This window comes from Megalops cyprinoides, chromosome 3, assembly GCF_013368585.1.
Source record: "Megalops cyprinoides isolate fMegCyp1 chromosome 3, fMegCyp1.pri, whole genome shotgun sequence".
NCBI lineage: Eukaryota > Metazoa > Chordata > Actinopteri > Elopiformes > Megalopidae > Megalops > Megalops cyprinoides.
In genome coordinates, this window is record NC_050585.1 from 50,619,859 (window position 1) to 50,642,806 (window position 22,948).

General features: G+C 42.8%; 1 protein-coding gene across 2 annotated transcripts; it reads right to left on the bottom strand.

Annotated features, from left to right (window-relative positions):
• Positions 1-1,385: 1,385 nt before the first annotated feature.
• Positions 1,386-22,948, bottom strand: LOC118774008 (14-3-3 protein epsilon-like). 2 transcript variants are annotated; one of them, XM_036523090.1, is made up of 7 exons: positions 22,694-22,948; positions 8,528-8,727; positions 8,096-8,202; positions 7,095-7,301; positions 6,643-6,779; positions 5,386-5,428; positions 2,296-2,373 (listed from the first exon to the last, which is right to left on the bottom strand). In XM_036523090.1, exons 1-6 carry the CDS (start codon positions 22,755-22,757, stop codon positions 5,421-5,423), a joined length of 723 nt encoding a protein of 240 aa, XP_036378983.1. In that variant the 5' UTR covers positions 22,758-22,948; the 3' UTR covers positions 2,296-2,373; positions 5,386-5,420. The 2 variants fall into 2 exon arrangements, with proteins under 2 accessions (XP_036378982.1, XP_036378983.1); XM_036523089.1 differs by lacking the exon at positions 5,386-5,428 and having other exon boundaries at positions 1,386-2,373; positions 22,694-22,947.

Sequence of the window (22,948 nt, forward strand, 5' to 3'; positions counted from 1 at the left end):
ATAAGTGGATGTGGAACTACAACTTTCAACTCTAACATGCCTGACAAAAGTAAAAACAGCCCCTGCTCAAGGCTGTGGTGTTTTTTTCCCCCAATTTAACAATCTCTACTAACTGCACTCCACTCAGAAGTTCACTCATGATTATTATGATTAAAAGGGATGCATTTATTAGCAGGTAAGATGTACTGGGAGAAACAAGTGTAACACCTCTTTTTGAAAAGCCAGTTAACCTGGTGCAGCGCGATTCCTCTGCCATCAAGCAGTTTTAAAGCACAGTACCGAATCCTTGCATCTGTCCAGAGCACGACAGCTCTCTGGACTCCATCTCACGTCCAAAGGCCGATTTTTTTCCTAGAAAAAGAATCTGACCCCATATTGCTTCTGTCAGCGTGTGGGTATTTACTGTGATCAGTGATGGCAGCTTGCTTTCCTCTTTGATAGTTTTATCTCCTTGTGTTTTTAGTGTTGACGGGGCCAGAAGTGGTCTAGTTGACTCCACCCTCAGTTCGCTTGTGTCTGGTCCAGCACCAGCAATCCTAGCTGGCTAAGCAGACGCAGGTCAGGACCACAAAAAGTCAGGAAACAAACTCTGAGCCCAAAGAAAGTGAGCTCGCCCTTGTTCCAGCTCAACTGTGGGAAAGGCATACATTAAAACATCCCACAAAGAGCCACCTTATTCAGGGATTTGAAGTAAAACCACCGATATGTGCCTGAGGGGTTTCAACTGACGAGCACCTTGGATTCCTCTGGGCTCAGTGTTGAACATGAGATCAGAGGGGCAAAGAATTCTCCCCTGAGGAAGGTGCACACCAGTTCACTACAGCTGAACAATGCATCAACATGCCTTCACTTTTATCACGGCATGCTATCTTGACACGATCTCAAAACATTTTGAAACCTAAGGAGGGTTTAGCCCCGGAATCAGAATGGAGACACTGCAAGGAGAATTCTTTCCCACTACGCAATCATGTTCCTGATGAAGCTTTTTTTTTTGGCAACCAACAATGACTGACATTGCAGCTTTGGTATCAGAAGTCTATGGGCAACCAATGACTGACATTGCCCAAGGCCACTGACTCGCAAATACCCTTTCAGCAAATGAAACTACAGCTCAAACTAACATCCTTGCAGAGGCTAAGTAAATGGGATTGGATTAAAAAAAAAAAAAGACACTAGTGAATTTTTAATTCAGGTCGTTTTTATTTTTAAGTTTAATGTTAATTCCATGCTGTGTTTCAGTAAGAATACAGATTGTGTATCTGTGGCTCCAGTCAGATATCCAGTAGTACAAATTAGCTTCAAGTTACATATACTGAATGAAAAAAAGAACAGAAGAAAGAATAAGAGAGAAGAAAGACAGAATGAGAGAAATAGAAGAGGGGAGAGGAGGAAAAAAATTAAATATACTTTAACGATAACAGACGCAGGTTTTTTTTTTTTTTTTTTTAAATTAACTTGAACTTTTGACAAATGCCAATGCAGACCTGCTTTTTTTTTCTGAGAACGGGAAACAAAGCAACAAGGCTCCTTGGGATTTTTGAAACCGCTACCAGCCATCTCCTGAAATCAGCAAGGGTGTGCGCAATACAGTATTTTAGCACAAAGTACAGTCCAGAACACTACAGGACATGATAACCACTAAAGTGTAAAGGTTTTAGGCATTTTGCTCCACATGGATATTCAGAATTCTGCCAACTTCCTCTGAAACTGTAACAGAAAGTAACAATGAAAGAAAGAGCACTTTATTCCTTTTTAAAATGAGAATGCCCTTTGTAAAACTTTATTTTTCTCTAATTTGCAACTGATGTTTGCACTAACACAGAAATATTACAGTTCCCACATCTAATTATAGCAGATGTTTCGGTAATAAAAATTAATTTCTGTAATTACATGAACAATACTCAAAATACATCCAGCAACTGATAAAATGCTGTGGAAAAAAAGCAAACAAAGAAAGAAATGAAAACAAAGGGGGATCCAGGTCTATGAATTATCAAGACAGCCTGTACCAGAAAAAAAAAATCCAGGGACTCTAAGCTTTGCCTTTCAAAATTTTTATTTGTTATCAATTAAGTGTTTTAGTTTCATGTGTTTGAATGAAATGGGTAATAAAAAATAACCTTAAAAAAAAGGAAGCAAAAAAAAAAAAAAAAAAAAAAAAAAAAGTCAACCCTAAGAGGCCCCAGGGGGCGTTGAGCTATTGAGGAGAGCCTGGGGAAAAGCCGGGTTTAGTGGCTCTCTCTGTGACATGGGGCAGGGGGCGGGGCTGGAGGCGGGGCTGGAGGGGGAGGGGGAGGGGTCTCGTATTGGCCATGAAGTCTCACTGGGTTTCGTCCTCCACATCTTGCAGCGCTTCTTTATTCTGTTCTTCACCTACGGAAAGACAGAAAAACGACAACGTTTTCAAACAAATCCTGACGTACGACAACGCACATTCTAATTACTAATATGCACAGCTGTTGTGTGAATCCAAGGGTGCCTGGCATGCTCTAGTGTCCAAATGCTCCGTTTCAAAACGTATCCAGAGGTGCGGTCGGGGACCACTAACGCAACACTCAGACCCTGCTTACACTTGGTTCTAAAATGCGTCTTGGGTGATCGGATCAAAAGTGGACAGCGCTAAATACAAGTGTAAACGACCACCAAGATGCGCAGTGATCCTGTCACTCAAACCACTTGCCAAGGTGGTCTGGGAAGCATTTGACCACATATCTTTTGTAGTGTAAACGCTAAAGTCCCCGATTTGTCCCCGAGAAGGAGGTAACGGGAAATCAATGCAGGACATGGTGGTTGTTTTGGTGACAGCGCGCCAACGCTTGAAAAAAAATGGAAATGACTTTGTTCTGTCAATCTCAACAGTTGGAACAGCCCGTACACGTATATTAGTTCTTGAAACATTTCCGTTTTCTTAGCTAGCCCGTGCTAAACAAATCTGGCGCTCGTCTCGCAACAGACTGACTTAACTGTGCGCGGGGCCCTTTGGCCTTCTAGCGGAAGTGACGTACGCAGTAACGAGATCTGAACACAAGTGTTCAGCTGGACACCTTGGAAACGCATGACAGACACAGGTGTAAACGCCGATGTGTCTCAGCTGTCCGCTTGTGATCTGATCGCCCAAGACGCATTTTAAAACCAAGTGTAAACTGGGCCTCAGAGATGGGGCCAGGTGCTTGGGAGGCAGTGGAGTGTTGTCTACGAGGGGCGAGATCCGGTGCTGGGTAGTGGTGGTGGGAAGGAGGCCGTGTGGCTTCTGCACATGCACAGAACGCTCGTGATCAGATTTGGGCGAAAGGAGACCAGTGGAAAGAGAGCTTGTTTTATTCGTACAGGCCAAAACGGACAGCATATTGATATACCCCCCTCAACATGGGTTTAATGCCCTGTTTGAATCACTGGCTCATGATTAAAGACAACGTGGCAACTCCTTTCGCACTAACGTAGGGTCTCCCAAGGCAGTAAGGAGCCATGCAGAGGGGGTAATAAAGTGCAGTTAGTATTCTTACACATCCAAATCCAGGACCATTTCATCTGACTAGGCAATCAGAGCAATGCAAGGAAATCATTTCCCTTTTTAAATCTACGCTCTGAAATTAACCTTTAATCCATTCTACAATTTCCCTCAAATGTGAATTTCAAACTTCAAAATGCAGTTACAAAACAAACACCTCTAGCAATTATAGCATATATTACAGGAAGCTCTTCTTTAAACCTTGTAGCACAGACAATTTGTAAACAAAGAACATTTTGAATGTGCAGGCAATCAGCTTGAATCTTTTGCATTCTGTCAAGGCTATGTATACATGTATGTCAGGTCAACATATACGGTCATGAACTGAATAAGATAAAATACTTCAAGATATTGCAACCAGCAATTAAACAGAAGGATGCCCTTGTCCACTCCATCTTAGCAAACCATCTTGATACAGTTTGGGATACTGCTGCCATCTAGTGGCACACATGTCCAGTGTAGTATACCTTTTGTTGCTATACATAACTAGACCTCAATATTCATCATAAATTACATTAATATTTGGAAAAACAGTAGAAATGAACGCCTGTGTTATATAACTCACCATGTAACGGCTTCATATTGCTTTGAATGGGCAAAACGTACATTCAGCTTTTAAGATATAAAAGACAACTTTCCGAGACATTCAAATCCTGTGGGCTAGTCAGTAAATTACTGAGAGAAATACTGAAAATGTTAAGAGCTGAAGATTCAGGAATGACAAAAATCAGCAGACTTATAAGCACGTGCAATTTTACATAAAACCAAACGATATTAAACACCTACGTCTCATTTAGGCAGCAAGTCAACTAAAATTCAGGTGAAATTCATAGGGAAGGCACTCTTAAAAGTTTTCAGCTTAGAGACCACATTTAAGGTGACTGCCACAGCTATGCCTGCAGTAACATGATGTAGAATCAGGGCAATCTATTCCTAGGATTCATTTGTGAAATATGAGAAAACTTGTATGGCTCTGTATGCCATACAGTCAGCACGCTGTGAAAAGGCACGACCTCCACGGGGTAAAACGCTCTGTTCCTTCTGTAGAGAGCACACCCCGGAAGATGCAGGGCCAGTGCCTGTACCCAGGTCAGTGACAGCACACAGCTGTCCTCTCCTGTGCAGGCTGTGCACTGATCCCAGTGCAGCCCTGTGTGGGTGGAAGCAAGGTGCACCACTTCAATGTGCAGTCAAATGTGCTAGCCACCTGCAACTCAGACAAACCTTCTCATGCTTTGTGATGCAGCAGCCTATAGCGCCCCCTAGGAGACACGCTGAGTACAGTTAGGCCAAACTTCAGACAGACAGGCGACTCACTCGTTGATCGCATGGGGTGGTGTTTGACTATGAGGAATAATGTCTTTTAGACAAACTTGTAAAACTACAAAAAATATTTTTAAGAAACAGCAATTTTGCAGGGGATAGCAAAAAATTATTGCTTGCCCTATGCAAGATAATGAAGAAGTGACTGGTTTTTCCACCACTGACCTGGACAAAAATCTCATTTCAACCAGCCTGTTTGATTCATTACACAACGTAACCAAATCCAGATGAATACTCAATGGAGAAAAACTTGCCTAGGCGAACATAAACTGCCATGGTTTGTTAAACGGGAGCCCTGCAAAACCAGAGCATCGCAGGACCAAAGCTGGACATTTCACACCACACTTTCTTTCACTGGAACGTAGGGTTGACCAGAGGAACATCCCAAGTGAACGGCTGTAATTGAAAGCACAAGCTCCTAGTAAGCAACCGAGCATGTCATCTGGCCAACCCTACCACACAGGCGAGAGATGATGCAGAGGAGTTAGTGAAGGACGACAGAGAGGGGGAAAAAAAGAAAGAAAAAACACTGAAGTCAGCAAAAAATGACTTACAAAGTACAGTTTTACAGGGAATGGAGTTTTTTTCCTTAGGAATCTATATAAAAAGGGAATGAAAGGATAAATAGGAGAGATGAAAGTGACATTAGAGCGGAGAACAGGACTGCGCTTTTTAAGAGATGTGATGGGGTCGGAGGGGAGGGGGAGTTCTAGCGGCTGGTATTAATGGGAAGTCTGCTGTGGGGTGAGTCAGGAGAAGGGCAGGAAACTGGGGAGAGTGACAGCGAAAAGGAGGCGGGGCTGCTTTTCTACAAGCCACACCCCCAACTCTGTTGGCATAACAAGGGACACGCACTACACTACCATGATTACTATTAAGATTATTACTACTTAGCAACACTGCCCTTGGATTTAAATAGGATATTAAGAGAGACCAAGAAAATGTGATTTTAGGCATTTAAGTTCTTCAGAATGACATTATATTTGCAAGAATCTTACTTTTGGTCATGCTGGCTCATGTTATCTGACATGTTACCCTTCTCCTTTCAAAACTCCATTTATTTTGTAAAATTGTACAGGGTACTACATTGTACTTTTTATCTGCTCTAACGCGTTCTTCCTCTCATCCCTGGATCTGCATGCTACCAAAAATGAATGAAATATTCAAAGCCATAAAACTTCAGTCAAATTAACTGCTTATATTTAATTTAGCTGCATCCATGAACAGCACTTAGGCCGTCTCAGATGATGAATGGGAGACACCATTTTAAGTTCATTTATATTGGCTCAAAAGAGGCTGTTCCGACGCTAAGACAGTGAGGAAAGCACTTTACCAGATTACTGCGTCAGCAACAACCAGGGAACACTACCTTCCCCGACTGCAATACGGCAGCCATATTTATAGATAAACTGGAAGCTGATCACACACTTGTAAAAGCCCGGCCAAGGAGCCAAATACTTCGGCAGTTTTGGTCTACATTCATCATTCTTCCAGAAATCAACGCTGCAGCCAAACCCTGCATAGGCAACCGAGCAGAAACAGCAGTAAAGCTGTTAAGCAGCATCTGATATACATTTTCAAGAGCCGGTGAAGCTCTTCATTTACAACCAGGGAGTAAAAGTATGGAAATTTCAAAGCAAAGATTTAAGGTTCACCAAACCTTTTCCTGTGTCTCAAGTGTAGGACTGTATGGGCAGTCAGAAGAGGAACACGAATCTGGGAAAGTGAGGACTGAGGAACTGACCTAGGCTCACTACCGGCTTAATGATAAAGGCTGAATGACTCATTTCGCGCTGCAGCGTCACTCTTACCGTCTCCCTGCATGTCTGAAGTCCATAGTGTCAGGTTGTCGCGTAACAACTGCATGATGAGTGTGGAGTCCTTGTAGCTTTCTTCACTCAACGTGTCCAATTCTGCGATGGCGTCGTCGAACGCTGCCTTTGCCAACCTGAAGCAGTGAGGAGTGACGCTGTTCATGCCCCCAGTGTAAACATCACTCTGAGACACTGGCCAACTTTAATAATCTTACTGGTGACAAAGCTAAAGGCATCAAGAATTTTACATAAATGGCTTTTCAGCTCGTAAGCCACTGCATGTCTTTCTTGACAGTGACAGACACCCCTACAACAGACAAGATGCACCACCCAAAAAAAGACTACAAAATTTAACCTGGAGAGTCATCGACACACCTAACACTATGATAAACAACTTCACAAACAGAACGTGGCTTTAGGGAGAGAGAGAGAGAGAAAAGAGCACTAACCTGCATGCACGGTCAGGGGAATTGAGGATTTCATAATAAAATACGGAGAAGTTCAGTGCAAGACCTAAACGGATGGGGTGTGTTGGTGGGAGTTCTATCATTGCGATATCGCTGGCAGCTTTGTAAGCTACCAAACTGTTTTCTGCCGCCTCCTTCCTGTCGTTCCCTGTGGCAAACTCTGCCAGATACCTGTGGTAATCGCCTTTCCTGCAAAGACAATGAGAGGGAGAGTCAGTGGATCACATCTCACACACACCTCTGAAGCATAGCAGCAACACCCTGTAAAGTCACATTTCCATGCAAAAGGACTACTGCAGGCATCTTGCGGCAGTGTAGCATAGTGGTTAAGGAGCAGGACTCGTAACCGAAAGGTTGCCGGTTCAATCCCCGCTGGGACACTGCTGCTGTACCCTTGGGCAAGGTACTTAACCCACAATTGCCTCAGTAAATATCCAGCTGTATAAATGGATAACATTGTAAAGAACTGTAACCTATGTAAGTCGCTTTGGATAAAAGCGTCTGCCAAATGAATAAATGTAAAATGTAAATGTAATGTAAAATGTGTTGCACTGTTTTGTTTAGCATGTACACAAATGTATAAGGTGTGACGACACTCTGAGGGCTTATCTTTTACATATCTTTAATATCTTTTCTTATCTTATTAAAACTTGGAGATGCTGCAGGGAGAGCATGATGTCATTGTCTGAATTCTCAGTAGACAAATCTACTTAAATCTTGTACACGGAAAGAGCGAGGGCGCACTGTTCCAAAGGCGTGTTTTAAATAGGTCAGCCAAAGCACTTAATGCCTTTACACTGAACTGATGTCAGGGGGGTGAGAGGCCTGAGGAATGGATTTATCAAGATCGCTAAGCAAGCGTGACTGATGCCACAACGTATGTGCAAGACCAAGTCTCGCTGCAAAAGCGTCATTTCCGTACTCTATGCGACACGTGCATTTCCACCACTTCCAATGCGTACAGAAAGGAATGACATGCGTACATTTTATAGTAGAAAACCTTGGACTCTCCCGAGTTTGCAGCTGGAATGAGATGCTTGTCCAGTACATCCAGAATGTCGTTACAGATTGACTTCAGCTCAGTCTCAACCTTCAGACAAAAGAATCGAGTTAATAAAATTACTGGTACAAAATGTAAATGCACTTTTTATCCGCCTTAATTTTTTTTTTTTTTGAATTTACAGACAATTCCTTACAAAGGGTTCAAAATGACAGTGTACAGTCTGCAGTCTACGACTTTTCCCAAACAAACCAAAATTAGAAAGTAAACCGTGACATCAGAGGCCTTTAAGCAAATTTTAACATTTCCGAGAAGCCGCTGCAGAGATGTGTCAGACAGCAGCCTGTTCCCCACCTGAGCCCTGCCATCCGAGAGGCAACGCCCCGCATGAGTCACCCTCTCTCTGCTGGCTCACCGTTTGCCTGTATTCCCGGATCATTCTTAATTTGTCCTCTCCGCCCTTGTTCTCCTCCTTCTGTTCAATACTGCTGATTATCCTCCAGGACGCTCTCCTGGCGCCGATGACGTTCTTATACGCCACGGATAGCAGGTTCCTCTCCTCTACTGTGAGCTCCACATCCATGCCGGCTACATTCTTCATGGACTCAACCATTTCTGCGGAAGGGGGGGGGGGGGGGGAGAAGCCGTATGTCACCATGGCACAACAAACCATTTATCTATTCACAGCATTTTCTTAACATGTTAAATGTTTAAAATACTGATTAAATGTTTGAAATACTGATTAAATGTTTAAAATACAGATTTAATCTGCAGATTGAGAAAATGGACTTTCAGAACCCCTATTCATCTTCTGTTTTGGAATGGTACAAGCCCCTTCCCCAAAGTCACTCAACCTCCAATGTCAATAAGATTTCCACTAGCAGACTTGTGTGACCTGAGGCATGGACCGGGCACAAACTGTGCTTCTGTGTTGATGATCTGACATGATAAATAAGGCTGTGTGCTCTCATTTGAAATGATGTTTATAACAAAAGATGGAATTTCAAAATTACGACCTATGCTTTACTTGTTGGGTATTAATCTGATGAAGCAAAATGAAATAATGTCTTAAGTGGCATATAAAAATCGCTAAGCACACAACTCACCCGTTTCATGTTAAGCACTTGATTACTCACCAACATTTTCCATTCAGTTTTTCACAAAATATTTCACATCATTAACCCCATTTTACCTTTGCAAAGACAGAGATCGTTCCATTATGAAGCTATGGAAGTACATTAGGGGCATTAGGGGCTCATCAGAGACATGGGAAGAGACCTTGTGATGTGCTTTATCACTTGCTTCATCACATTTTTCCTTCACTCCTGTACAGGCAATGGCAGCCCGCTAAAACCCATACCCCCCCCCCCACATCATCCCCACCCCGATGCCCCAAAGAAACTAGCGAGCAGCATGACCGGGCCAAACAAAACTACAAGGGGCCCGGTCACACGTCTTGCACATCAACAGGCCACTTTCATTGGGCTCAGAAAAAAAACAGACAGTCACATTCCATTATCAGTGGGGTCCTGTACATCCATTCCTGCTGCCAGCACAAGGCTCCTGCCCCTTCTGCTCCCTCCTCGCCCCTTCCATCCCGGCCCGGTGCCATTCGCTCCTATCCCTCGGCTGTTGTGACTCCACCAGGGCAGGGACTCATTAGCAGCCTCACAAACCCATTCAAATATTTGTATAGACAACACAACTGTGGTGTAGAAACGACGCAACAATCAAAGCTGTCGTAGCTGAACTGCCACACACAAACTTCGATTGTGATACATGATGAGAATGCTGGTGGAATCTCAATGAAAATGCAACTATTTTTAAGGGTCCAAGCCAAAAGAGTGTGAGGTACATGTTAACCTCAATGTGACCAGTGGAAACAAGGCACTGCTCCCATATTGCAATTGAAAGAGTAGAGACTGCTTCACGTAGTGATTGCTGTGTCTCCATTTCCAGTGATAATTCCATTTTCAAGGGAAAAAATTATACCACTTTGGTGAGTGAACACCAACCATCCAGGCATCTGTGTCCTCTGGTGGTTCATTTTGTGTGTGTATTTTCTTCAAAAATCAAAGTTCACCACCCTCCTCACAAACAAACTTCATTGTTCAGTAATGTTAAGGCTCAGCAATGGTTTGAAACTTGCCTTCTACTGCCCTATACCAGGTAACATGTGCCTGAAAGGCCTCCCTGGTTTTGGCTCTTGAAATTTATTGGTCCCATTGTTTCAAAGAAACAAACTAGTCAGGAAGTCTGGCCATAACTAGCTGTGGCTGGAGCAGGCAAACAAAAGCGTACAACAATACACTACGACAACATTCCAAAGTTCCAAAGCTCCCTGGCTCTAGCCTCTGACAAAGTGCTGGGACACACCATAGAGCAGAAACCCAGTGACCAGATACCACTGGGAGTAGAGGGCGAAGTCAGAAGCACATATGCAATTATTAACTATAAACAAGAACAAAGAAAGATGTATTTACCAGCATTTCACCTAATGAACCGGGGGGAAAAAAAAGTGCCCAAGGTGGTGACAGCTTCTGTCATGGGCGGACGACTGCAATTTAACTTGAACAATGGTTCTGATCCAAGCCAATTCAAAACAGCTGCCAGGCTTCTGAAAACATCCAGCGGGTGTTTATAATGCACGATTCGTTATGACCCAGCACTGTGCCTGCAGGCCTCCCTTTTGTGGAGTCCATTCCCTGCCGTGACAGGGCCGCGGCGAACTCCAGAACCCAGATGCTATGTCAGGAAGTCAAACATCGTGTGGGAGTTCACACGTATCTGCTCCGAGAGTAACAGGGGCCGGTACCATACACCAGCTCTGACTTACACACAGCCACCTGTGCAGGTCGGTGTAAATCAGGCCCTAAGTCATTTAAAAGCCAGGATTAGGGGAAATGGCACTCGGCACCCTCGGCAGTGATCTCTGCTGGAGTTGTGCCGATCAGCTGCAGAAAGGAGAGAGTAGGAAAGCAGTATTTAAGAAACTGCGTTTGACAAGGAGACCTAAAGCAGATGTTCCCCAGCTGTCCTTTACTGTAGCCAGGAGCACTGGGGGGGGGGGGGGTTAGGTGCCCGAATGGCTGAAATGCCTACATTTAAACACGCCCAGGACCTTTCCACTCTTTTTAAAACTATGGTCACCCTCTGAGTGAGCACACTGAACTTTCAGAACTTTCTCCCCCATGTGTGTAAGATTTTCCCCGGTTCCCCCACGTGTGTAAGAAACCAGACCCACTTCAGTACTGAATTAAAGCAGAACTCAGCTGTGAAATTATTTGAGGGTATAAGGAAAAGCATGAAAGCACTTAAATATATGCAACAGATTAGACTCCATCAATAAAGTGATCATAATATTTAATTAAACCACATATCTTAAATATCTTAAAGGAGGTTTCATGCGTCTGGAATCAGTCATTAAGTGACCATATTGCAGCACTGGAGACTCTAGATTTTATTTAATGATTAATTTATTTCAAAACATCTACAGTCAGAATGGGTAATATGCATTAAACATCCGTATGAAAAACATGGCTCAAAAGCAGTGTGAAAGTGTGGAAAAAATATAGACCAGATGCATTTTTACTTATGAAAGGATGTAAAGATATCACTACTATGGCAACAAAACACAAACAGAAAGGAGTTTGGTCCTGAAATTTCCAGTGATGTCATTACCAACCTCTTCGATTCCAAGCCAGTTATTCAGCAACCACGGGTCAGAGGAATCCTCAGATACTGAGCTATTTTCTGCCATTGTTCTGAGACTGTTAAGTCCCTTAATGTTAAGGCTGGTCGTTGTGAATTCAGGCATTAACGATGGTACTAAACCAAAGCGTAAAGCCAACGTTTGTGTTTGCATATGAGACTATTCAAGCTAATCCTGCTGGGCTGGGGAACAACTGCCGAGTTTCCATACCCTACATTCCACTGAGCAAATATGCATTCCAGCCAACATGCAGCTACACTTGTTTACATACGTCAGAGGAGAGCGGACAACCCTCAATAATATGCAACGGCATAAGAACGGTCCCGATCAGCACAACCCGAAGGAACTGGTATTGGCATTTTATAACTGGCATTTTCCAGCAAACACCGAGCATGAAACAACTGTAAATATCCAGGCTAAACATTTACCAAAATGTTAACATCAGCCTTAGCTGGAATTTATGGAAACATCTCAAGTGTCAGCAAAGTCTATCAATACCACAGGTCAAGCAGCAACTACAGGGGCCGAGCACAAGCCTCAAATGACTGATAAACTGCACAAGCACACATTATGTGCAAATTTATAGAACTGAAAAGGTTCACCAGTCTTGATTCAGAGGTCCTTTTATCTCACTACTGTAGTCTCTCCTAAAAGGGATTTAGTCATAAAAAGAATATTAAATAACTGTTGCATGCTCATCTAATTCATAGTCTGTCATGAGGCCTTTGAAGCTATGGAAAGCAGGTAATATGTTTAGCAAAACACTCATGGCTAGCTAGGTCATCACCTCTGACACTAGGCAACAGGCTAGGTTAAAATGTGTAGCCAGCTACATCACAAAGAGGTTGCAAAATCCACAATGAAGGATCTCCTACCAGAGATGGAGTGAGGTGTTCGTTTCTGCAACTTCAAGAAGTCCTTGAAAGATTATGAATTACATGACATCACAAAAGAGACATTAAAGTACAGGAAAGGGATTTTTTTCCTTTAATAAAGCTAGCTGGAGCTACTCAACAAATGGGAACTGAGGTAAGGCCCTTTCACACTGCTCAAGTGAATTGATGTACACGAGTACAGTATGGCACAACGGATTTTTGTCCCTTGCACCTACAGGTAATCTCATGTGGTTCCACCTTCGCCTTGTTATGCTCAGCAAAGGTGTGACTGAGACACTGCACCAAAAAAAAAAAAAAAAAAAAAAAACCCAGACGTGTCACTTACGGTTTCCATGGCGTCACAAGCATAAGCCCACTACTTTCTTGACTGAATATTAACTTGTTACACAACACTGACCTTCATTAAACAGTATTCACTCATCACTCCTTTATAATCTTCAAAGGAATCCAGAGTAGACAGCCAGTGACAACACCAGAAGCCCTACAATGCTGCAGAATAAAACGCGGGCATTTTCAGTCAAATATGGTTTAAGCGATTCCTGCATCTGGAACAAACCCTTCCTGAAATGGCAGCCCCCGCAAAGCGCTAACGAGGGAACTCATCACAGAGAGAAAAGGGAGCGACATTAGATGCGGAGATGCTGGAGAGCAATAAACCAGCCTCTCTTTCACGTTCTGAACACATCAGGAGGTCAACATGTTGTGCAGTTTACGGATAAAGGAAACATTGTCACTTCCCAAATGTTGGCAGTGGATCTTGCACGCAGGCAAAAGTCATGGTATTGCACACACATATCTTGTATGTATGTATGAGTGCATGTTACTCATACCGCTTGCATTCAGTCTGCCTAGCTCTTAAAAAGCCACTAATCCCCTGAACAATGCTTGCTATGTTGTTTCTTACCTTACACCTTATTTTCCTTTTACACAAAGTGCTTTGAATTGTCTCAAGAGTAGAGAACTCGCCCACTGCTTTCTCAATCATTTCGAATAAAGTACCGGCCCTACATCTCCCCAATCCCAGAAACAAGACGTGAATGGATATCTGACTGCCTTCAGTACAGTATCTCAACATGAACTCAAAAAACATGTATAGGTGGCTGCCTTGCACCAGTTAATCTGTTAATATTTTTATGGGAGAGGGGGGATTGTTTTTTCGTGAGAATTCAGCTGAAACTGACAGTTGTCTCTTCAGCATTGCTGCTCTCTGTCTCTGGTCTCCAGCAGGTGGTTTGAGCTGCCTCCCTCTATGAACCCCTTTTGTGGATTTAAAAACATTGCCCCAGTAGGTGGATGCATGCACATGCTGGTTGCAGAAAACAGTTCATGTCAACATGAAGACCCTGGTTTTTAGTGCCATCAAACTCCACGTCTTGTTTTCAATATCAGTTCAATTCTTTTTCCACACAAAACCAGGAATGCTGCATGAAAAAACTGGCATGACGCCGACCAGACCTGTTCCCACTGCTGTCGTCAGTGGGCCGTATAAGACTAGCCAACATGACATTTTATGCGACTTTTGTTTTATGTCAGCCTGTCTTTCCCTCTCAAAATGTAAAGATAATCACAGTATCACATTCTGCACGCATATCTGCTGAATTGATATGTGACGTGAACTGCAAATGGGTCTACACAAACGTAAAATGCCTTCTAGGGGTTGGAAGCTGCATCAATGATCACCTGGTCAACAAACCACAAAAGAATTTCAAATGCACTCATTTTATTGATTAAATTATGTTTGATATGGATTCCTATTATGGTAAAGGTTGAAGCAGTGCAGGTCAATTGTAATTTTATTTAAAACAGAAACCAGCTTACCATACACATTTAGAGTCTGTCTACAGTATAGCAAAGCTTCTGAGGGATATGAAGTAATCAAGAACCATTTTTAAAGAACAAGTATGAATAAGATATGCAACTGTAATACAATCCACAAAGGGGAAGAGACATTATGAAAAGCATTCTGGGCTTTGTATGAAGGTCAGAAATCCTAAAGTGTGTTAGCAAACCACGAAAGGATTTGAAAATGGGTCATATTCTGAGTTATCAAAACCAACAGAGAGCTTTTTAAAATGGACGCTCATCACATTCAACGTAGGGAACGACATATTAAGAGTGAAATGTACACCGGAGTCACTCTTTAGAGCACAAACAACTCAGTCTGAATCCTGACATCCAACATAAGCATAAATTCTCAAACTACCACCAACATAAAATGTTCAGACCGCAAAAAGTGAGAAATTTTGAAACTAAATTTTCAAACATACAGCAGATGCCTGTATCCACAACAACTTGACACAGTACAAGATTTATGGAATTACATATGCAGTGTCAGCAATCCATTCAGTAGCTACAGCCACTTAAGGTAACAGAGTCATTACCTACAATTAAGGTCAACGGTAAATAGGTACACCTTACATAAGAATTGTTAAGTGCAATAACCTGTAAATTAACACTAAATCAAGCCCTACCAAAGTGATTCTATATAGTACAACAGCCACCTGGGCAAATTTAGTGTAATCTATGTAGCAAGAAGTGCTATATTTACTAGGGTGGTGAACAACTTGTGATAAAGTGATCTCTGAAGAGCGCAGATGGACAGGCAAAAAGATGGTGGAAGGAAAACTGCAAACAAGTGAACTGGCAACTGAAAAGTGAACAAGGGGCTAATGTTACCATCAGGGTTTGGCCTTCTAACCTGAGGATTTAAAGAAGAGGTATGAGGAAAATATTTCCACAACATTCCCTCAAAATTAATGAGCAAACGAGACACCACCAAGTGAAAAACCTATCAGGCACCATCATTAACATAACACTTAAGACAGTGGGCTGAAAACTGACAGTTCTGGGAACCAATGAGCGTAAGGTTTGTGTCAAGTTTAATCAATATCCATATGCTTAATTAGACTACTAAGAGACTGGAAATGAACAACCAGGAACCTCTGTGACCTTGCCCTTTGATCTCTTGAGTGAAAAATCAACAGGGTTCTGAGGACCAGTGAGGAGAACATTTGTGTCAAGTTCAATCTAAATGCATAACTGGGTGTTGCGCAACAGACTGTACAACAGTGAAGTAGGTCTTCACTGGTTCAAATAAGTAGGTCCCAGTCAAATCTTAACATATTAGCCGACTCATCCTAGCCCCCACCAGATAAAAGAAAAAGAGATGTGCACCCACACCCCAGGAAGGCGGGGCACCCCCCAGAGCCGATATCTTATCCGCATGGCACCAATTTGCACAGGACTGGGCTGTTCTTACCAGATCATCTGCTTTAAATAGGACCTAAATGTCATCAGCGATCCAAAAGTACACAAGACTGTTTTCTCAAAACTGGAATTGGCTGTGTGTGCCTCTCATCATCAGCTCTCCTGCAGAATCTCAGCACTGCCCCCTGCTGGCTGAACCCTCGCAGGTCACAGCCAGAGCCAGTGGAGACTGGAGCAGGAGACCCTGACTTAACTTCCCAGGAATGAGATAAGAATACTAAAACTTTTTGGACAGAGCCGGTTATGTAATCGGACTCCCCTCTGTGAGTGTGGAAGAGAAAAAGAGCGAGAGAGAATGAAGGCCTGAGACACACAGGGACGGTGCTGATTCAAGCCAGAGATAGTTCATTGTAAAACCCATTCATTTTCCGGAGATTGCAGGAAGCAGTGTACTGATGTTCAATACTTGTGCATTTTGAATGCATCAAAGCACGCACAATACCATACAAGCTTACATTTCTTATCATGACCACAATTTGCAAGAGACACATTTCCTAAGTGGGAGCGACCTACATTACACAAAACAGGACTGAACTTGCAAATCATTGAAGTTACTGGGCCTCAAGCAATAAAGTTTATGCTTCTATTTTTAAATTAGGGATAGCCATTTCGGTTCATCTGATAACATTCTACAGCTCTCGGGATCAAACATACAAATCAAAGCCCTGCAGATGAAACACAAATTCTATTGAAAGGACTCACTCTAAACACATCTGTATCCAAAAATGAGTAATATTCTTGCATGTTTCGTAGGCCCTTTATCAATATTGATCAAATTCTGGTTTTTACTTGTATTTATTTTTTTGTTTAAAACTTGTAAATACCGATCAAAGTTAGCAGTTAACTCTCATGGTCAAAAAACAACTGCAAATTCTGTTTAATCCCCATTTCAGATAACCAAACAGCTGGGTCAGAAAGTCATAAGGAGCTTATTTGCTCAGAACGCTGAGCTGGAATCCATGCAATTCTCAAGTCAAATACACTATACCATTCAACAGGGATACTATGCTACTAACAACTAGGCGTGCTTAGCTGCATGGGCCTTGCTCCCATAAAGGGTAAAAATGCCATCTTTCACATACATTATAGCTTTAGGGAATCGTGCATTTAGAAAATTGAGCTCAGGGTGTCTCAAGAGTCGCTTTATACTCATTTCACAGCCAGCTACTTTGCAATGGAAGAACTGGTGAACTGCCAGCTGACAGCTGAGTGGAAGCTTGTTGTTACTGGTGTACTAAGAAGCTAAAGCACTCATCACTGCACAAGGGGGGGGGGTTGGGGTGACAACAAAGAGAGATGTCTGAACTGAATTAGAGATGTGCCTTTTCCTTGTCTGAACATAATGAACGAAACTCGCACTTTGCACCTTTCGCCTTGAAGTCTTCTTTTGTAACTCGCTGATCACTTGTTAGTGTTTTGAAGCAAAAAGAGACATTCTTTTTGCAAGTGTTTTACGCGTTTTGCAATGAAGGTTGCTTTTTTGTCTGCCTGAGAACAGACCTGTCCTAACCTCACCCCACTAAAAAAAAAATCCTAGGGTTTCAGGCACATTGAACCCACATATAACTGGAGGATCCATTTCTTTAGACCATTTACAAAGAGATAAAATCTGAGACGGTCCATGTTCAGGACTAAAGGAGATCTGTCGTGCATCAAATACGCACTGGCAGCAAGTCCCCAATAAAATGCAGCTGTCTCTCAACAGCAAGCAGATAGGTAGAGATCTGTACCGAGTTATCAAAGCACTAATGCAGCATTTGTAAAAGTACTTAAAAGAACTCGCAGGCAAACTGCTGAGCTTGTAAATCTGTTTGAAACTTCTCAAGGTACATTTTTGTGTACTAAAGTGAATATTAAAAACGCTCTCCAGACTGATACATTTCATTCATTACGTACACAGATGTGAGCATGTGTGTCTGTAATCCAACTGTGAGGCGTGCTTGTTTAGACTCATCTTTTCACACGATCTTGCTTAAGAATATTCATGTATTCTGTCCAAGTCTGATGACAAACACTGACCTCAATCAGAGAACAGCTTTTACAAATCGAACACATGCTTTTAAATATCGTCCGTCTGCATACCCTGGCCTCTACAATCTCTGAAAAGCACTACCGCAGAGCTTTACCCCAGGCTGTCAAGACACGAGGGCCGCTACACGCATTAGCAGAAGAATTTATTCAGCAGTAAAGTGAATTCTTCAGGCGCTTTACAGACGAGGCAGGGAGGTTTTCAGCCCCGTGGAGTGGCTGGGGAAACACTGAAGCAAACCCACATCAAAGACTGATCTGAATGATGCCTAATAATGATTTACTTAGACTAACTGTCATATCCTCACAACAGTGAATATCACATTGATATGTCGTGTTAAAAAAAAAAGGGGGGGGGGGGGGGCAGAATCCCGAGAATCCCACCGGAGGCATTAACAGATACGGGGAGAATTCCAGTCGGGTTTTTGGACACAATGGCTCCAGTTAGCACACACATTCTTGTAGCCACCTAACTAGTTTACACAGGAATGAGAAACAAGACACTGCGTCCAACTGCACTGCAAATACATTAAACAAACTGTTTATAAAAAGAGGGCAGGATAACTAATAAATAAGAAAAACACATCACCTCAACTCACAGGTGATTTCTTAATTTTTTTTTTTTTAAATGCAAGGGATCTGAAGTTGAGGCAACTGAGACAGGGGCTGCCATTATGACACTGTTGGATTCCTTTCAGATTTTCGGGCCTCGGGCACTCCCTCCCTTCTGAGGAGTCAGGCGGTGAAAGTCCAGCTGCTCGCAGATACGAGTATGTAAGCAAGGAGGGCGGCAAATCTGCGCAGATGACACCAACAACTGTACATAAGCCCATTAAGTCTGTATCTGTCCTGCGGATCTCAGCTTGAGTTGTAAAGAGGGCATTATGCAACAACCCAGCGTGTATACTCCCCTGGCGGCATTATCTGCATTCCTACGATCTGGGTTTTTTTTTCTTTTTTTTTTTAAAGGGGGGATGGAGGGAGGCACCCTTAACTGAGGCTGAACTTACAGAACCACACAAATTTCTGTCTAACTGGATTGAGAGGAGTTCCTTAATTCGGCACAATCCTGTTATGTCTACCAACACATCACAGTACCTAACTAGGCCAAAGCAAAAAAAAAAAAAAAAATACAATAAAATAAATATATAAATAAATTCACAATACTTCAGATTCATTCCCGCTGGATGTGAGGAACTGTTTTTAGAATCTCACTGTAGACGATCCTCCCCTCCTGCTACATCCCCCATACAGTGAGACATTAAAGATTTCAGCTAAGTTTCCTGTTGTCCTAGAGGGCAGGAGTGATGCGGTTGGTGAGGTCAGCACAAATACCTACTGCTACCACACGGTAAATAATACTACAAATAAAAGATTACATTAGCACAAGTAGTGCCATTTGGCACTTATGCAGAACTGAAGCAAAGATCTGAACTGCATTTAAACATTTAAGGTATTCCTCCTTAAAGGGCATCTGAAAATAAGGCTACGGCTATTTTCGTGTCTATGAAGCATTAAACTACTTTATAGAAGTGTTGGCCCATAGCAGACCTTAGGCCCCAGATCACCTCTTAGCCTTTCCCTATGAAGCTGACGAGTAAATATTATCTCCCTCTTTATCTTAACATTTGGTGGAGACCTTAAGATTTTTTTTTTTTTTTTTACTGTTCACTTGAGAGCATTCCTTTGTCAAGTGAAATCAGTGTTTACCTCTGGTCTGGATTACCATCAATCACAGAGGAAGAACTCCCCCAGGGAGGCCACTGGCCGACAGAGGTCTTTCATCAGCCTCATTAGATAGTAAAGCCTGTGACCTCATTACCGAAGACCTTGTTCATCCAGTATGATCACCATCAAAGGCCTCCTATACCAGTTTTGAGCAAATCAGACACTGCATTTTCACTCATGGTCATGGGGTGGGTTTCAAAACAAATAAGTGACAGTGCAACACCCAACAAATCCATGATGGATAATCAATCAATGCTGGACGTATGCACAAAAAGGGTTAAGTTCACAACGAAGGAATAAGTGTTTGGGCTAATTTTGTTTAGTAATATAGCTGTAAATAAGAAGGCTTATTGCATACCTAAGCATCAAGAAATGCTATCAAACACATCAATTACAACATACTATGCATGTTGATAATACAGAAGTAGGTTTAAAAGAATATTAATCTTCACTGACCGATTTCACACGACATAGCTTGCTGAAGCACATGGTATAGCCTACATGCGCACAAGGCCGGCTGATGTAGAGAATTATGAAACCAAATTTATGGCCGCCAAATGACTGCGTCTTTAATGCAATCTTGGTTAAACAATGATTATGTAATTGCCTACAAATAATTCTTCTGTTCATATCCGTGAAGGTGTGTGCGAATGCAAAGAGTCCGTTTATTGCGCTGTTAAATCAGTAAAATTCACTTTTCACAAGTAACGCCATAATCATTAATTAGCATGTCTATACGTATTATTAATGGCACTAGTGCCGTTTCTTCGTGGAAGTAAATCGCATGTGCACAGATATGTTATCTTCTTTTGACTTATCGTTTAGAGTTATAGTTTGCCCCCTTGTCAGAGTGTTTTTATGAATGAACTCTGCAGGCCGTTCAGAATCAGGGAGGGGCCTCTCTCCCACTGTCGTCACTTAGCAAAACATAAATGTTTAACGTATTTTTACACCGTTACCGAAGTGTAATAGTGTTTTTAAGATGTCGGACAAACATGCATTTAGAGTTGTCCCTTGTTAATGGCTATATACACTCGCTTTGGGTACCCACACTTCACTAACGTTAGCTTACTGGCTAGCTAACTTCACCATCGCCATTTTATCTTAAATTCCAAACCCCCAGGTCAACATGGACTACGGCTAATTATAAGCTTAGTGTATAGCACTGTAATTACTCTACCCAACTAATGCACACTGGGAGCAGGTCGTTATATAGCTACATCGCAAGCATGCTAGTAAAGCATGATGATGTCTGATCATCGTTTACTAGCCAGCCAGCCAAAAAAAAAACCTGTAACTGGGTAGCTAATATGGCTAGCTAATGCATGTCGCACGACGCTTACCACACCCACCCGCCAGCTAGCTAAAGAGACATAAAATTGCAACAAAAGTATTCTTTCATACAAACTGCTGAAATATGTACGTTTTGCAGTTATCATTATGTGAATTATACATTAAAAACTGATAGCCAGCCAGCTGCAGTGCCTTGCAGGCAAGGGTGTCGGTGCTTGATAGACAGCTAACAAGCAATCCACAGCCATAGCTAGCTAGCTTGCTAACGTTAGCATTCCGAAATCTAAAAATTGCATCCAATCCCTGTCAGAGCAGTTAACGATGGCTAGCTCGCTAGTATACCTAGCTAGCTAAGTGACTAGCTGCAACTTTTGTTACGGCATGCCCAAAATTAGCAGCAATATGCACTTGTCAGCAGTGTCAGACACGCCGTGTCTGCCATGACATTTAGCTAGCCAGTTAACCAACTGGCTGGCTAGCTAACGTTAGCCACATTATCTTGGATCAAATGAATGATGTAATTTAGCCAACATCGCCAGTTAACTGGGTACTCAAGCTAGTTAGCTAAAATGGGTTGCTAACTAGCAAGCTAGGACATGATTTAACTAGCTAGCGAGAGAGTAAATACGAATTAAATTGGAAGGGAATTAATGGAGCAAGACTTCATTCGAGATGAAAAAAATAAATGACCCTCGATCTAAAAACAAATACCTAACGTTAGCTACCATTTCATCGCTGTCGCCATATTGAAGACACACACCCGTCAATGACACTTAATAAGCTATGCTGTAAAAACAGTTCATAGCAGAGAAGCTACCAACTTTGCAAGCTAAATTAAGAGCTACCTAGCTGCAACCCGCTACCGAGCGGTCCAGAAAATTCACACCCGTGTATCCACGGAAAACGTAACAAGCTTACAAGTTAGCCAGCTAGCTATAAACCCCCTCCTTATCAGTCGCGCCTAAACCTAGATGCAACCCAGCAACCTAGATGACTAGCTACCTAGGAGTACCTGGACGGCAATCTGCTAATTAGCAAGCCAGCCAGTCAAGTCTTAGTCCACGCAATGAATAAACTTCTTAATACGCACTGTCATACCGTAACACTAAAAGACTACTAGTCTGGAAACCAAGATGTGTACTAAGATCACTTGCTACACATTGTACATGCTACCCAAAATAAGGTAACGTTAAATTCCACCTGGCCGGCTGTTCAGTTCGCTTATTTGACCAGCAAACGAAATTTAGCGATCAACCATTGTTAGCTAGGTAGCCGCCATTTTGCAAGCCCCTTAGCCAATTCCCATAAAATTATCGGCCACATGAACGCTCGCTGCGTATTAGAAATGCACTGACTGTATGCGTGGCCTAGGTGGTTTATCTGTCATTCTCCTCAACACCTCCATGTTCTCGCCATACCACGTAGTATCCCCCCTCTCTGCCCTCCTGAAACACTTTCCCATTGCCCGCCATTTTGTCTCTTCCACGATCCCTCACAAAGCGTATCCATCTTCAAACCACCTCTCCCTCTCTTCCAAGCCCCCCGCTAGAGGGAGGGTGAGGGGACACGGAGCGAGCGAGCGTGTGCGGGGGAAAATCTATTCAACAAAACCTCCGCAACTATCTGTCGCAAAGCCCTACCGATTCCACCCCCTTACCATCGTATCTCTCCGCCTGCTCGGCGAGTTTGGCCTGGTATACTAGGTTGTCTCGATCTGCCATGATGTTCGGTGCCGGGGCTGGCGTTTGTTTTCCGGGCGCAGGAGCAGAGGCTCGACGTTAGGTGCGTCTGTCTCAGTCAGCGATTCCTAGCGGAGCAACAGTGGCTCAGCGTCCCGACTCTACCGGTAGCACTGGACTAAAAATGGCGACGGAACTCCATCCGGGAAACTAACCCAGTCCTCGCCACACAC